Raw genomic sequence first — 17,172 nt, forward strand, 5'->3', positions numbered from 1 at the left:
CGCCTGCAGAAATATCCAACAGGTCTGCCGCGAGTAGATCCCGAAACTTGGCCTTGTGTTTTTTGGTCAGCCTGCCGGCGGGCACTATACAAACTAATTAGGAGACAAGTCCAAGCAGTGAGGCCTCCGCTGCTGCGGCCATCCTCCTCTCCCAGGCCTGGGCCCTAGCCAGCCCTCCCGCCTCCGCTGCTCCGCCCTGCACTAGGGGGCCTGCGCGCGTTCAGGCAGGGACGCGGCCGACTTCCTTCCTCTCCGGGCAAGATGGCGGGGGGCGAGGCTGGTGTGACTTTAGGGCAGCCGCATCTTTCTCGGCAAGATCTCGCTACTTTGGTAAGGCATGGCTCTGGAAGTATGCGGAATGCGCTCAGGAGTAGGGATGACCGGGCCTCCCGCGAGACTGTGAAACGAGGCGGTGCCGGGCGGTCAGGATCATGAGTTAGGAGAGAGACCTGGAGCCCGGCGCCCTAAGCCGCGCTCGCGCTTCCCCACGCGCTTCTGTCAATTAGGGAGCTGGGCATGGAGCTGTGCGGTCGTGGGGCCCCGAACCTCCCGAATGATTCGGCTAGAAACTTACAATGTTAAGTGTCATTAAGGCTCTCCACTTTGGAAGTTTTGGGAAAGGAGTTTCTACACATTCCTTAGTGCTAATGCTCTCAAGGTTGGGGGACCCCGAGCCTCCACATCTCCCATAATCAGTGTGTAAGGATGAAGGACTTTTAGTGCTTTCCAGAATGCAAGATTGTACAGGAAAAGCGCTTTAAAAGTAGAAGAGGGCTATTCAAATGGTAGCGAGCTGTAGGTAACAATGTAAAGCCAAAATTTTGATTCATCTTATGTACAATGATTTAATATAGAAATATTTGATTGCAGGATGTTTCCAAGTTGACGCCACTTTCACATGAAGTTATCAGCAGACAAGCCACAATTAATATAGGTAAGATAAGAATAACTTGGAGATTTCATTAATTTCCAGCAAATAATTTTAATCTTTCCCTTTGTGTAAGTACCTGAATTACTTGAAGATGCAGATATTCGAGAAATAGATGTTGAGCTCTTGGGAGCAATGCATCTGCTAGATTTTTGGTGGGAGGCCCCTGTTACCTATGTCTAGCTTATAGACTAGGTGAGAAGAAAAGATAAAGACTTAAAGAAAACTTTTAATAGCATAAGGTGATGTGTAGTCATCTAGTAAAGCAGAGGGGAAATGTGATTGTACTTGCCACACAGGGTTGCTGCAAGAGCAGAGTTTGTGAAAGTTTTGTTTGATATGTGCATAAGCTATAATTAGGGTGTTTTTTTTTCCCTTAATTGGCACCTGGAACTTTGGAGAAGTTATGTTGGCTGAGTGTAAACTTGGAGTATTTGAGAGTCTGTACAAAAACAGTATAAACCTCCTTAAAAGTAAGGCTCTACCTTGAGACTCTTAAAAAAAGTTGTAAGATACGTGCCAGCCTTAGTAGCATTACTATAATCATGCCTGAGTTTTTCTCTTGTTTCCATAGATTCCTTTTTTGTGTATCAGGGCTCTTCATACTTACTTCGCTCTGAAAATGCTGAAAAGTTTCTTGATAGACAAAGTTTCATGCACTTTTTTACAAGTGTTTATTTTAAATGAAGGCACTGTTTTCTGTGATTAAAGATGGATGGCTTTTATTATGCTCAGTATGGTTTAAAACAAGGTTGTCAGTCACACGGAAAGTTCTCTTCAGTCCTGTATCATAATAAGTTTTTGTAATCAGGGATACATAGGAGGAAAAATCAAAGTCACTGTTGGTTTTACAGTGATGTTCATAGTGAGTTATGGCTTTGGGTTTTCTCCTCTAAAATTGAAAAAATATGCGGTGTAACCAAATGCACTTGAATTAATTTTTTGTACTTTGTAGGTACAATTGGTCACGTAGCTCATGGGAAATCTACAGTTGTAAAAGCTATTTCTGGAGTCCACACTGTCCGGTTCAAAAATGAACTGGAAAGAAATATTACAATCAAACTTGGCTATGCTAATGCTAAGGTGAGCTGTGTACAGTGAAATGAAAAACTCACTTTAATTGTTGAATGTGCAGATAACAAATCCAAGTCTTTTCTCATTGAAACTTTTAGATTTATAAACTTGACGACCCAAGTTGTCCTCGGCCAGAATGTTATAGATCCTGTGGAAGTAGCACACCCGATGAGTTTCCTACAGACATTCCAGGGACCAAAGGGAACTTCAAATTAGTCAGGTGACCTTTTTTGTGCTAAAAACACTTTTAACATTTCATATTTTGTTGTCGTGTGGTTTGTACTTTTTGAGATATTTAATTGAGATGTTACACAGTGAACCTAATTGTTGAATGGCTTTATTTTTCCTTTATTTTTTCTGGTCCATAATGACAGTAATTTGAAAAGTCAAGTATTTAAAACTACATTAAGACACATATGTGTAAGTGCTCCAAAGGAAAAGTATCACAGAAGCAAAATGAAACGGAGGGAAACACAGCTCATTGAATTTAAGGGATTCTTTTTCCCAGGCTTCCTAAATTTCTCTTGAACAGTGTTGGTTTTGTCTTAGATAAAGGAACAAAGCCATTCTTAATCACCTCTCTTAAATACAAGGACTTGTAACCCATTTATTTTCTGAATATGATTATATATTCTTTATCAGAGGATACTGATATCCACCTGGTGATGTTTATGGTGTTTGGGGATGTCCACAGGGAAGTTGTAGAGCGAGGCAGAGCTGGGGCTAGGGAGAGGTGAATGAGGCTAAGAGTTTGAGGCGAGGGAGAATGCTTTAAGAAAAAAATCAGGCCTGGTAATCAAGATGAAGATAAGGGCTTCCCAGGTGACTCAGCAGTAAAGAATCCACCTGCAATGTGGGAGATGCAGGTTCTGTCCCTGGGTGGGAAGAATCTTGGAGAAGGAAATGGCAACCCTGTCCAGTAATCTTGCTTGGGAAATCCCATGAACAGAGCAGCCTAGTGGGCTACAGTCCATGACCTCACAAGAGAGAACATGAGTTAGCAACTAAACAACAACAATCAAAGTAAGCAGTGATTTATTTATTTACTTTTAAATTAAAAATTTTGGGGGGCATGCCACATGCCTTGTGATCAGGGATCGAGCCTGGGCCCCCTGCAGTGAAAGCTTGGAGTCCTAACTACTGGACGGGCAGGGAATTCCTAAAGTAAAATATAGGCTCAAATTACTGTTTTTTTCTTTTCATTATCACTGGATTTTTTGTTTGTTTTGCTTTTGGCATGGCATCGTTGCTGATCCTGTTTTCTTTTTCTTTTTTTTTTTAATATTATTTTATTAGTTGGAGGCCAATCACTTTACAACATTTCAGTGGGTTTTGTCATACATTGACATGAATCGCTGATCCTGTTTTCAATAAATTTTTCATAATTTGTTCATCTTGGATTTTCTTGTATGAATTTTGGTTTTTTTAAGTACTTAAATATTATTTGTTTTGATTACTGGCTTTTTGGGTCTACCCTTAAATTTTGCATGTGTGTCAAGTGCCTCACTTGCCTCACCCTACTTGTGGCCCTTACTAGCAAACTTGTTCTGGAGAGGGCCCAATAATAAGTATTTTCAGCTTTGCAGGTCACAGATTCTCTTTTGAATTACTTATTTCTGCTCTTGTGTTAGGAAAGCAGTCCTGATGTACATGAGTGGTTATGACAGTGGGGCAGTTTGCTGCCCCTATTTTAGATTATGAGTGTGAGCATACAACTATTAAAAATAATGGTTCCAAATGAGTAGCATAGTTTTGTTAAGATAGTGCTCCCATCTCTACTTCTCTTTGGCATTTCCAGCTTTTCAAGATGCTAGAGAAGTTTTTGGCAAATTTTTTCAGATAGCACTGCCCATTCTGTTAACAGTTTTAGCTTTCAAATCAATGACATTCCCAGTATTTACTTTATACCATATTTTCTTTGATTGGATTTGGGACTTTGTGTTTCTTCAGTTATTTCTCTACATGACTAATGTCATTTGCTTTGTAATGATCAGCAGTGATTTTACTCTTAGCCAGTGGGTAATTTTTGTTCTTTTCATATTTTATTTTTTTCTCTCCAGTTTTATTGAGATATAATTGACATACAGCACTGTATAAGCTTTAAGGTATACAACATAATAATTTGACATACATACATTTTGAAATGATTTTCACAGTAAGTTTAGTGACCATCCATTATCTCATATAGATATAAGCTTAAATAAATAGAAAAAAAAATCTTTCCTTGTGATGAAGACTCAGGATTTGTTCTGTTAACAACTTTCATGTATGACATATAGTGGTGTTAACTATATCTATTGTATTGTATGTTATACCCCTAGTAATTCTTTATCTTAAAAAAGTTGGTGACTGCTTTCATCTGATTCCTTTTTCCCCCAACCCCACTGTTGGTAACCATAGATCTGTTAATTACAAATCTGATCTCTGTTTCTATGAAATTTTTGTTTGTTTCTGAAGTATAATTGAGCCAGTAGGTGGTCTTATTTCTAAAGTCTAGACACACCAAGTCCTGTAACTGCTTGACTTTACAAAAATAAGAATTATTTGCATATTCTTACGCCGTATTGACATTCTATACTTAACGGGGTTTAATTTTAGGGAATCTGTAACTCGAATGTTGACGTATTGATTGATCTTAGGACTGATGGTTATTTTTTAATTTGTTAGGCATGTTTCCTTTGTTGACTGTCCTGGCCACGATATTCTGATGGCTACTATGCTGAACGGTGCCGCAGTGATGGATGCCGCTCTTCTGTTGATAGGTAAATACATCAGAATTGGTTTCAACAAATCACTGTGGAGCAAATCCAAGATGGAATACTTAAAGGAAAACTAAGGCCTTTAAGAACCACATCCTGTGTCTAAAGGTGACAGGAATGGGAACTAACATGTCACCCAGTATGACATCCTTGTCTTCCAGTGATCTAAAGTCTGTAGTGCATTTTGTCCCCTTAGATTCCATGAAATGATTTATTACTTTAGTTTTAGATTTTTTTGTATGTGTGCATCTTTGAAGTGTTTACTGCAACATTGGTGTATAATGGTTTTATTAGATGCAAATTTCATTTATAATAAGTGCTGAAGTCTAGTAGATGAACTGTGATTTTCAAGTCTGGAGTTGTGCCACCTTATGTGAGCTGGCAAGAGATTTTGTTGCTGTGAGAGATAATTTTTAAAAGTAGGCTGAGTGGATAGAGTATAAGACACACCTAAACATCACCACTTAGGAAGGATGGTCGTTGGGGTATCCAGCAAAACATACCTACTTCTTGATAACACCAATGGTTATTTTTTCTTTCCTCTATTTGTTAGGGAGTAGCCTCTGATAGTAGTTGAAATTCATGGACTGTGTTAAGTGTCTTCCCTTAATTACTCCCCACATCTCAGGAACTTGACCAGGTCAGAGCATCTCTAAAACTGGATAGAGCCAGGAGGCTATACCTTATGCTTGAGCAAAAGCCAACGGCAGACCCTGAAATGCCAAACTTGTAGATTTTTAAGTTTCTGGCTTAAGACCAGGAAAGAGAATCTAATAATCAGGAGACTCCAGTGAATGCAGGCACAAGGGGTAGAGCAGGGGCAAAAGTTGAATGCTTGGCAATAATCCAGGACTTTTGTTTTGAATAGGGTTAGGGCATTGAAGCATTTCCTTATTTTAGATGTCAGGTAGGTGTTTTGTTTTGGTTTTTTTAATAGTATAATATACATAGCATAAAAGTTAGCACTATAGCTATTTAAAGTATATAATTTGGTGATATTAAGTACATTTACAGTGTTTTAGAAGCAGTCAGTCTAATCCCCCTTTCCTTCACTCCCTGGCAACCACTAATCTGCCTGTTACGGATTTTCCTATTCTGACAGATAGTTCTAGCTAATTCTCATGCATCTTTTTTATTCTTTATCATCTAGCTGGTAACGAGTCTTGTCCTCAGCCTCAGACATCTGAACACTTGGCTGCTATAGAAATCATGAAACTGAAGCATATTTTGATTCTACAAAATAAAATTGATTTGGTAAAAGAAAGCCAGGCTAAAGAACAGTATGAACAGATCCTTGCATTTGTTCAAGGTAAGAAGCTATAATACCTAATAAAAATCTTCCTCAGTAATGGTAAAATAAGCAAAAGCTTTAAAAAAAAAAAAAAACTTTGGTCTTGGGAATTCCCTGGCAGTCCACGGGTTAGGACTGTGCTTTTACTCCGAGGGCACTGATTCAATCCCTCAGTTGGGAAACAGATCTCACAAGCTTTGTGGCATGGTCACAAAAATAAATATTTTTTAAGATCCATAAAAAAATTTCAGTCTTAGACTATCCTTACTGATCAGCTACTTTTAGAATTGGAACTGATAGTGATTTATCTTTAGTGTTCCTTTCCTTTAATGACATGGTGTTTTTCATTTCAGGGAAGACATCTTATTGTTGACATTAGATTCTCTCTTATCCTTGTTTTTCTTGTGAGAAAGGTTGACTTCCTCTGCATCCAGTTCTCTCATAACAAAAAAGAATGTCTCATTTTGATTAAAGCCTCATTGTGTTTGGTACATTTCTTTCATGAACCTCTTAGACATTTAATTAATAAGGAGCAGATATTATGTATGCCATTAGTCTTTGATTAGCAAGAGACTATAATTTTGTTTTGACTTTTATTGGAAGATCAGTTGCATGTTATTAGAAAGGAGATCCAACCAGTCCATCCTAAAGGAGATCAGTCCTGGGTGTTCATTGGTAGGTCTGATGTTGAAGATGAAACTCCAATACTTTGGCCACCTGATGCGAAGAGCTGACTCATTTGAAAAGACCCTGATGCTGGGCAAGATTGAGGGCAGGAAGAGAAGGGGACGACAGAGGATGAGATGGTTGGATGGCATCACCGACTCAATGGACATGGGTTTGGGTGGACTTCAGCACTTGGTGATGGACAGGGAGGCCTGGCATGCTGCGGTTCATGGGGTCGCAAAGAGTCGGACACAACTGAGTGACTGAACTGAAGAAACCTTTCAACTAGTAAAATGGTCTTTCCCAGGAGTGTTAAGTATTTTAATCCTTTAAACAGTTTTATTATTTTGGTATATTAAATATATCTATTAGTAAAATTTGAGTTTTTTCCCCTTGAATGCAATAGTGTTAATTTTCAGGAGTAGAAACAAACAGAATACTGACACTTTTCTGAAAAGAATGACCATTTTTGCCTGTTGCTGTGGGTTTATGTGGGTATATTTAGGCATCTATTTTAATAATCTTAACTGTTTCCTATAATATATAAAGAACAGGGTCTATAAAACTGAAAAATTTTGATCTTTTGAAAATTTTGTCTTATAGGTACAGTAGCAGAAGGCGCTCCTATTATCCCAATTTCTGCCCAGCTAAAATACAATATTGAAGTTGTCTGTGAGTACATAGTAAAGAAAATTCCAGTACCCCCAAGAGACTTTACTTCAGAACCCAGACTTATTGGTAAGTAATAGAATTTTTATCTGATCTTTACCACATTGCTGATTCCTCTTTAAGGGAATCACCAATGATTTCTGCAGAGGTGATAATAAATTACAGTCTCCATGAAAAACTTTTTTTTTAAGTCAGTTAATTCTGAGATTGTATTAGCAGAGTTAGATTGCATTACTGAATGAGAATCCTGAATCCAGACACACCTTTTAGCCTTTTTGTGCTTGGTATGTGTTATGTTACATGATCAAGATGGAGCAATAAAGTATGCCTTATGGAATTATGTTTTAGTTAGAAACAGGATATTAGGACTTACAGACAAATGATTTCATTGTACCGTTAATGAAGTTATTCATCTCATTTGTTTAAGTTTGTGGTATCAATATTGGTATAATTTGTTCATTTAAACTCATGATTTGTACATAGATGGTGGAACCTTTTCACAACAGACATTTGAACCCTCTGAAGCTTCACCTAGGCACCCCCCAGCCCTTTCTGTGTGTTGTGGGCAGGGTTCTCTTGGATTGTTGTAATGAGTACCCCTTGTTAATGGTTCCTGTTCTCAGGACTGAAGTGCAGGTCACATAGTCCTAGGGTTGTTTTGAAGTTTTGAAACTAAATCTTTTTGTTGCAGAAGTCGTATAAAGGTACATGACCAGAAAGGTCCACAATTCTTGCCTCACCCCTTAGCCCTGAAGTTACAGTTAACAATTGGTGTGTACTGTTTGTGCACCTTTCTCTTTGTTCATATCATCATGTATAAACATAATACGTTTCTTGTTTCAGTTTTTGTATGTGAAAGTGGGATCGTACTATGCATAACTAGTCTTGTCTTTTTTCCTGAACAACAGATGAAGGTTTTCCTTCTACATCATTACATATACTCTTAACATTCTTTTTTTTTTTTTTCCAGTTTTTAATTTTATTTTGGGGTATAGCCAATTAAGAATGTTGTAATAGTTTCAGGTGGACAACAGAGGGACTCAGCCATACATACACATGTATCCATTCTCCCTCAAACTATTCTCCCCTCTAACAGTCTTTTTTTAATAGCTGCATGATACTCCATACTATGGGTGTACCATAATATGCCTCCTATCAATGTACTTTTAAGTTACTTCTACTTTTTCTAGCATAATTAAAATTGCAGTATACTTAGCTGGAATAATAATTTTAAACTTTGTGACAAAGTCTCCTTGTGTAAATTTTATGTGTCTACTATTTAAGAAAAGTTAACTTACAAAAAATAAATTTTTCTGAAGTTAAAGTGAATAGAATTGGCTTTAATTTGTTTTGTTTTCTTTTAGTTATTAGATCCTTTGATGTCAACAAACCTGGCTGTGAAGTTGATGACCTTAAGGGGGGTGTAGCTGGTGGTAGTATTCTAAAAGGAGTGTTAAAGGTAAACTGGATTTTGATTGTTGTGTTTTTGCTTTATTTTTTCTCTTGTCCTAAGTAGGAGAATAGTGTAGACACTCAAATTGAAAAATAATTTTTTCTTCATGGTGTCTAGTACTTGGTGTAGATTTCTTTGTTTACCAGTGTATCTTTTGAGTGTGTTTGACCTCAAACTTTATAGGCTTCTATGAATATGAAGCACATTTTAAATTGGCAATAGGCTTATATGATAGGTTGTTCAAAACATTTGGATGGTTCTGAATTTGAAGATCTCTTCCACATCTTTTTTTTTTTTTAATAGTGATCTTTGAAATAAGGATAACCTTTCAGTTTTGTGGTCTTCCTGTTAGGACTTTCCGTATGTAAGGAAAATGGTGTTGTCCCACAAATTCTAATTATTAATTTATATTTTTACAGGTGGGCCAGGAGATAGAAGTCAGACCTGGTATTGTTTCCAAAGACAGTGAAGGAAAACTCATGTGTAAACCTATCTTTTCCAAAATTGTATCACTTTTCGCAGAGCATAATGATCTTCAGTATGCTGCCCCAGGAGGTCTTATTGGTAAGGCTTTTCCTCTCATCCCTACGGGGTTTTTGTTTGCCACTTTATTTATTTATTTTTTTTGAAGGGTAATTACTTTACAGAATTTTGCTGTTTTCTGTCAAACATCAACAAGAATCAGCATTTGATGTTTAATGATCGAGCAGGGTAGAGGGATGTTTATGTGGTTAAGCTGTTGATTTTAGGTCATATGATGATTTCATATGCTTGTGAAAAAAAATTTTTTTTTTTTTTAATTATTTTTAAACATAAGAATTTTGGTTTAATTTTTAAAGTAGCTCCTTTTTAGCAGTACCAAAGTAAATTTTATGGCCTAAAATGTAAAAATACCTAACCATAGTTTTTTTTAAACATGGTTTTAGGGTAGTGTGGTTTTTTTGTTGTTTTTGTATAATTTTCAAATGGAGAGTTACCCACAAATGTCAATTAAATCATGATAGATCATAGTTAAACACTGAGGTGGGAATTAAAGATTATAACTTCCATTATCTTGCTGTTACTGAAATATATGGGTTTCCTGGTCTCATGCAGTAGTGTATTACCAGGTACCCAGAAAAAGGCAAGATACAGTGAAAATTAGTCAGAGGTGTTAATAACTTTTGGATTAAAGAAAATGTTTGGTGTGAAGGAGTTCGTCTTTTTGTTCTCTGATGTTTGGCCCTTTAATTCATTTTTCTATTGTATTTTGTAATTAGGAGTTTGCTGTGTATAATGTTATCCTTTTTGTTTGTTTTGTAAATAAAGAAACTCTTGGGACTTTTAAGGTTTAACTTATGGAACTTTTCAAACATAAAAGTACAGAGAATAGTGTAATGTGTGGTCATGTAGCCACCATGCAATACTTTACAGTTGTTTTTTAGGGGGGTTGTGCTACATGGCTTACAGGATCTTAGTTCTCCAACCAGGGATCGAACTTAGGTCTACAGCAGTGAGAGTGCCAATTCCTAACCACTGAACCGCCAGGGAATTCCCAATACTTTACCATTCTTGCCTCATCTTTATATCTTCTCTCCTCCATGAAAGACATGCAGCTAAAATATTTTGAAATCAATCCCAGGAATCACTTAAAATCTTTACGCTATCTTTTTGATCATTCTTTCAGGGGAGAAATGGGGGTAAATATCTTGCAAACTACTCATGAATTTTGTATTGTTTCAGCCTTCATTAAGGATATTCAGATTCATTTTTTATTTAGGCTGTTATCTCTGTTTGTCCTTTGCTTACAATTTAAATCAAGAGAATCGTCCTCAAATACCCAACTAACTTGTGAGTTTACAGTTCTCTTCCTTCAGATAACTATTGTCACATCTATGTAGCCAATAAACGAGTATGAAAATATAAGGTGTGTATTAAAATGTGTAGGTAGGTATGTGCTGTACTAGTTTGAATAAGGTTTTTGGGTAAACGGAAATAAAATGTTGGACCACATATATCTTATTTTGGATCAGGAGTTGGAACAAAAATTGACCCCACTTTGTGCCGGGCTGACAGAATGGTGGGGCAAGTACTTGGTGCAGTTGGAGCTTTACCTGAGATCTTCACAGAATTGGAAATTTCCTATTTCCTGCTTAGACGGCTTCTAGGTGTTCGCACTGAAGGAGACAAGAAAGCAGCGAAAGTAAGTGCTTCAAGTGCCAGTGACTTTAGGACCAGTTTTGAGATTCATACTTTTTAGTTAACATAGGATTAAGAAAAGAGAGAAGGTAAATAAATTTGACTTCCTGAAAATCGAGAACTTGCATATGGCAGTCTAAAGTAAAACAAAACAGGAAACAGTATGTCCTATATAACAGTGACATGATAATTCCTGTTATCTGTATGTTTTTCTTAAAAGTCTTAACTGAAATCAGGTTGGCAGAGATGAAAAATTGCTGGTGTCTTTTGTTGGTAAGGTGGTAGGAAAATAAGCAGTTATTTGGAAAGCATCTTCTTGATTTGGGGGTTTATTTTTCACCACTTGATTTCCTTAGGTACAAAAGCTGTCTAAGAATGAAGTGCTTATGGTGAATATAGGATCCCTGTCAACAGGAGGAAGAGTTAGTGCAGTCAAGGCTGATTTGGGCAAAATCGTCTTGACTAATCCTGTGTGCACAGAAGTAGGAGAAAAAATTGCACTTAGCCGAAGAGTTGAGAAACACTGGCGGTAAGTTTATTAGCCTTTGTCAGTGTCCAATAAAAAAGACATAGTTTACTTAACACACTCACAAACACACTTTACCTTGAATGCAGCAGTTACTGTACCATGGCTTTAATTCTTAACCGTTTATTCGGATGATTTTGAAATCTCTATTTCTAGGCCTGATTTTTGATAGACACAAGCATGCAAAAACCAGTGAATTTAGGTTTAATACCTCCCTTTTTCTGAACTGTTTGAGAAATAGGTTGCCCCTTTATCTCTTTATACTTTGGTATATATTTCTTAAAAACAAGATTATCTTATATAACCACTTCAAGAAGCTTAACATTGTTAAAATACTAAAGTCTACAGTCAGTTTTATTACTTGTTCTGATAATGTCGTCTGTCTCCTTCCTGTCTAGGGTCATGCATTGCATTTAGTTTTCATGGCTCTTTGATCTCTAATTTGGAATTTCCTCAGCCTTTCCTTGTCTTACTTGTCAGTGGCAATTTTGAAGAATACAAGCTAGTTACTTTATAGATTGTTCCTCAATTTGGGTTTATTTGATGTTTCCTAAGATTAGGTTCGGGTTATGTATTCTTGGTTAGGATATTTTCAGGTAGGTGGTGATGTCTCCTCAGGGAGTCATAACTAGAGATGCATGTTATCTGATTGCTTCTTGTTGAGGTTAATTTTGATCATACAGGCAAGGCATTAGCCAATTTCTCCACCCTATAGTTACTCTTTACACTTGTGAATTAGTATTCTTTGGGGGAGACCCTATGCAAATAGTCTGTTCCTTATCACACCCCACCCTCCCCCCAGGGGTAGGGATTTAGCTTAGCATCCACTGATGATTTTTGTCTTAATTGAGCTTGATTATAGTGATTACAAAATGGTGATTACCCATCTCCCAAAACTCTAACTCTGTCACTCATCATTTGTCATTTGACATTCTTTCTTCCCCATTATTTACTTACCTAGTTATAATATGCATTCATGGAGTCCTATTTTATTCAGTAGGCCCTTACCGATTCATTACTGTACTTACTTATTTTGATGTCTAGAATTTGTCCAGGAGACAAACTGGCTCCTATGTCCTGTTGGTATTTCCCCATGTTTTTTGTGTCTCCCCTGCTCCAGTTTAGAATTGGCCATTTCTCCAGGGAGCCCTGGTTCCTCTTAGTGGGAAATGGTGTTAGAAATGAAGATTTGGGTGCTAGGTGTGCTAGGATTGCAAGAAGATCCAACCAGTCCATCCTAAAGGAGATCAGTCCTGGGTGTTTGTTGGAAGGACTGATGTTGAAGCTGAAACTCCAATACTTTGGACACCTCATGCAAAGAGTTGACTTATTAGAAAAGACCCTAATGCTGGGAAGAATTGGGGGCAGGAGGAGAAGGGGACGACAGAGGATGAGATGGCTGGATGGCATCACCCCTGATGGACATGGGTTTAGATAGACTCCGGGAGTTGGTGATGGACAGGGAGGCCTGGCGTGCTGTGATTCATGGGGTCGCAAAGAGTCAGACACGATTGAGCGACTGAACTGAACTGAGGTGTGCTCACTTCTCCAAAGGTGCTGTTTCTTCAGGGCCCTTTGAGTGGGTAGAGCTTGGAAACATACACATATTGTTGACTCCTCTTTTCTCTTTTCCTGGTTAGTTACTAAATCTACCCTTTCCTTTCTATTCTGTGTGACCTCTCTGTAGCCCATACCATCATCATTTCACACTTAAAAGTTATTGCAAAAGATTGCTAATATGCCTCTTCTACTGTTATTTAAGCATTCAGTCAAAATTGATCTTCCTAGAACATTTTTTCATGCAGTACTCAGTAATTTCTAGTAACTTCCCACTACTTTCTGATTCAGGACCTTTCTGGAAGTCTACTTGAATGCATTTTAAATTCCTCCTGCTTAGTCTCATATAAACCTTCTATATTAGACTGTTTTGTGTCCTGATTGTCCACATAATTACTTAAATCACCTTTGGTTTAATTTTGTTTATTCCTCACTATCTACCTCCCTTATTAAGGCTTCCCTGGCACAGGGCCTCAGGATGATCTAATCATGTACTGTTCAGAAGATCTGAATTATTTCTAATTGAGACAGAGTTAAACCTTTAAATAAATCATCCTGCTTTGTGGTGATTCATGCCTGCTTGATCTGACTCTCATGTGATTATACTATTTGCTGTTATAGACAGACTGATTTCCAGTGTATTTTTTATCTTTTTTTTTTCCCTTTTCCCCAGTGTATTTTTAAAGAAAGGAATGATTTTTGTGTATCTACTAATATTATAAGAGGATTCTGTCCAAATGAAATTTTAGATGTTGCTTAAAAATAAGCAAGTATGTTAAAATTGTTAAAAGAAATATTCTTTAGATTTATTGTTTTTAACCCATGCTTAGGTAAGTTCTGTTCTGTAACCTACAATTTAGATAACAATCTGTCCTGGCCATTGACTAAAGCAGACACTGAAACAGATGGAGCAGAAATCCGTCTGCTATTGAGAGTAATCTGTTTATAGATTATCTACTCTAGGTCATCTCTTAATTTCCTTTACCAGTTAAAGTCATGAGAAAGCCATGTGACCTGTTGAAGTGTTGCGAACCGTTAAAAAAAATTTATTTTATTTTATTTTATTTTTTTCAAAAAGGGAAAAAGAATTTTAAAAAATCAGACCGAAGTGGTTTGTATGTTAGCATGGTTCCTTGGGTGGACTGGAATGTTCTTCATTAGTGGTTCTGAAGGGGCAGGTGTATTTGCGAAGTTGAGCATGTTTATAGTAGCAACTTTTTGTTTGCTTTTCCTGTCAGTCCTTCTGGCCAGAGCCCATCTCTGGGTCTATGAAGATAGTGTGAGCTTTCTTTCTGGAGGAGCAGGTTTTGGAAACATTCAGTTTGAGCAGATAGGCAAGTAAAACTAGTTGTGTCATGTGATTATGTGGTAATGATGATGAAGCGGATATAAAATTCATGATTTCTTTTATTTTCATTTTGCAGTTTAATTGGTTGGGGTCAAATAAGAAGAGGAGTGACAATCAAGCCAACAGTAGATGATGACTGAAGAATTAAATAACAGATTTGGATGAAGTTGGAATTTCTCTTAACAACCTAGGGGTATATTTTCAGAACAATACTGGGAAAGTAATTTCACAGCTCATTACCTTAGTAGTAGCTGTAAGGTTATTCTCATTTTTTGGTGATGAAAATTTAACCTCTAGTACTGAAATAGAGCCTACAATAAATTAGTATCATGTTGGATTGAATCTACATTTTACCAGAAATTAATCATTCCCAAATAATGTCTAATTTATATGTCAGTGCAGATTTGAAAGGAAACTGCTACAACCAGACTTTGCTGTAGTAGACATACCACTGAACCTGTTTGAAATAAAGTCTTTGTTCTTATTTTTCATGATTCATCTTTGAGTAGCTCCAGGTTTGAAGGATTGTTGTAGCAGTGAAAACTTGACAAATTCTCAAAGACCACCTTCCCTTTCCCCATATTTTATGTTGCTTTATTTTTTAAAATTTTGAGTGAAAATAGATTCAAATAAAATTATCCTTTCAGGCATGAGGGCTTGTTTCCATGGACATGGCCTTTCTCTCCCCTTTCCCTTTCTGGACTAGAGCACAGGAAACTAGAGCCCGAAGTTTTCAGCTACTCCACCTGGTGCCCTGCGATTGTCTCTGCATTGCTTTACGCCTGAAACCCTACAGCCTTCTCCCATTGGAAAGTATTGTAAACACCAGATGATTTTAGTTAAGTAGCAAAGATCTTTCCAGGCTTCATTTTATGTTTTATCTTAGCAGCCTAATTGATAAGATTATGATGTATACCCTAATATTAGTAATCTTTCGTAGTTCGAGGAGGTAGCAAAGGGTGAGCCCTTTGGGTTTTAACTTACTCTCCCTTTTCCTATACTTTTCCTGTGCTGCGCATTTTAATTTTGCTTATTTTATCTTTCATAAAATTCTGTTGAAGCAGTGGTTCTTAACAGGCTGATACTAGCATTGTTGGAGAAGTTTTTTATTTTTTTTAAAAAGTGCTCCATGAAGATTCTGGTTTTAATTGGCTTTGGATGGAGCCCAGGCGTTATTTTTTTTAAAGCTCCCCTGTGTTGAAAAACAAATTTAGAGAGTTGAGAAGTAGGTTTATCAAATAACACAGATTCTTACTATGTTTGGGTAGTCTGATAATACTCTTTAGTTTATTTTTCTTAAATTTGCATTTAATGTGGGACTTGATGCCCACAGTTGTACCCTTGTGGTCTTTTGGGCATTGGACATGCTGACATGTAGAAGTTTAAAAGCTGACTCTGGTTGTTAACGTAAGTTTTGAGGAAGCATATTAATATTACATAGTTGCTTGACTTTGAAAGGTTGCATTATAGCATGAGAAACACAGTTTAATGAAGCAAAATTTTAATCCAAACGTTGATTTTATGTCTAACATAAGCACCTTCTACCTGAAGTTCTGGAGTAACATAAGACCCAAGTTGACTTGTTTATTGTAATTAATCTCATGTCAGAACTATTTCAGACATGCACATGACTTTCAATAAATTTGCAAAGCACTGTACTTACTGTAAATGGGAATACACAAATATGAAAACAACAGACCATATTTTCATAGAACCTGAAGTCCGTACAGTGATTCTCAGTAAAAGTTGTACCTGGTTGAGAATCTGCCTATAGTGTGATGTTACTGATGAAAGTAACTGTATATGTGAATCCTCTTGTCTCTCCTGTTAAAATATTTTCACAATCTGACCAGTTCTCACCATCTTCACTGCTGTTGTCCTATTCCCAGCCACCAGTGGCTCTCACCTAGAATAGCCCTGTAACAACTCCTGCCTTCCACACTTGTCCCACTGCAGTCTGTGGGGTAACACAGGCAGAGTTAACCTTTTTGTAAGAGAATGCTATGTATTGGGTTAGCCAAAATATTCATTCGGGTTCTCCCATAACGATGTACAGAAAACCCAAACGAAGTTTTTGGTCAACCCAGTAAAACTCATAAACTGTAAAGTTCATCTCATGAAAATGGGGGACACGAGAACACTAGCTTTGATGTCATCCAAATAATTTCCAGACTAGAAAGCTTGCTCTGCTATTTCTTTGTAACCTCCAAAGATAATGTGTGTGTTTGTGTGTTTCTGATTTGGAGTGCAAATAGCTGCACTCATAAACTTCTGAAATTGTGTTTCTAGGAAAATTTAACATGGCGGAGGAAAATGGATGCTTTTCTGGAAATATATAAAAGTTTTTCAAATTACCTGAGAACAAAGCAGATACCCTTAAAATACTGATAATCAAGAAGCAAGGTTATTAAAAAATTACCTCTGCAGAAGTTTCCACAGACTCATACATTCTGCCAGATTTCAAGGAATAGGTAATTCCTGTTATTTAAGTAGTTTCATAATGTAGGACACAAAAAGGAGGCAAAAAAGGAGATGTTCTGATTCATTGTTCAAAATTTTTACATTCTTGCTGCCCAAACCTGGAGAGGGGCCATTCTCTGGCTTGAGACAAAGCAAAAGCAAACCACCTGAGGCCATTCTCACAGTTACAAAATCCATTCTAAAACATTGGTAAATTAAGTCCAACATTATATTGAAAGAGTAATGCATTCTTGTATGTGCAT

General features: G+C 37.0%; 1 protein-coding gene across 1 annotated transcript; it reads left to right on the top strand.

Annotated features, from left to right (window-relative positions):
* Positions 1–242: 242 nt before the first annotated feature.
* EIF2S3 (eukaryotic translation initiation factor 2 subunit gamma) lies at positions 243–14,933 on the top strand. The gene is made up of 12 exons (XM_065914770.1): positions 243–330; positions 871–934; positions 1,884–2,011; positions 2,101–2,222; positions 4,670–4,764; positions 5,912–6,070; positions 7,322–7,456; positions 8,752–8,846; positions 9,260–9,404; positions 10,853–11,022; positions 11,375–11,547; positions 14,526–14,933. Exons 1-12 carry the CDS (start codon positions 262–264, stop codon positions 14,587–14,589), a joined length of 1,419 nt encoding a protein of 472 aa, XP_065770842.1. The 5' UTR covers positions 243–261; the 3' UTR covers positions 14,590–14,933.
* The last annotated feature ends 2,239 nt before the right edge of the window (positions 14,934–17,172 follow it).

Source organism: Muntiacus reevesi, chromosome X, assembly GCF_963930625.1.
Source record: "Muntiacus reevesi chromosome X, mMunRee1.1, whole genome shotgun sequence".
NCBI classification, from domain to species: domain Eukaryota; kingdom Metazoa; phylum Chordata; class Mammalia; order Artiodactyla; family Cervidae; genus Muntiacus; species Muntiacus reevesi.

Bases quoted from the DNA above. Each gene is read 5' to 3' on its own strand.
- EIF2S3 (XM_065914770.1), top strand. From the start codon at position 262: ATGGCGGGGGGCGAGGCTGGTGTGACTTTAGGGCAGCCGCATCTTTCT. The intron at 2,223-4,669 runs GTGACCTTTTTT...TTAATTTGTTAG, and splicing joins GGGAACTTCAAATTAGTCAG to GCATGTTTCCTTTGTTGACT. The intron at 9,405-10,852 runs GTAAGGCTTTTC...ATTTTGGATCAG, and splicing joins TGCCCCAGGAGGTCTTATTG to GAGTTGGAACAAAAATTGAC.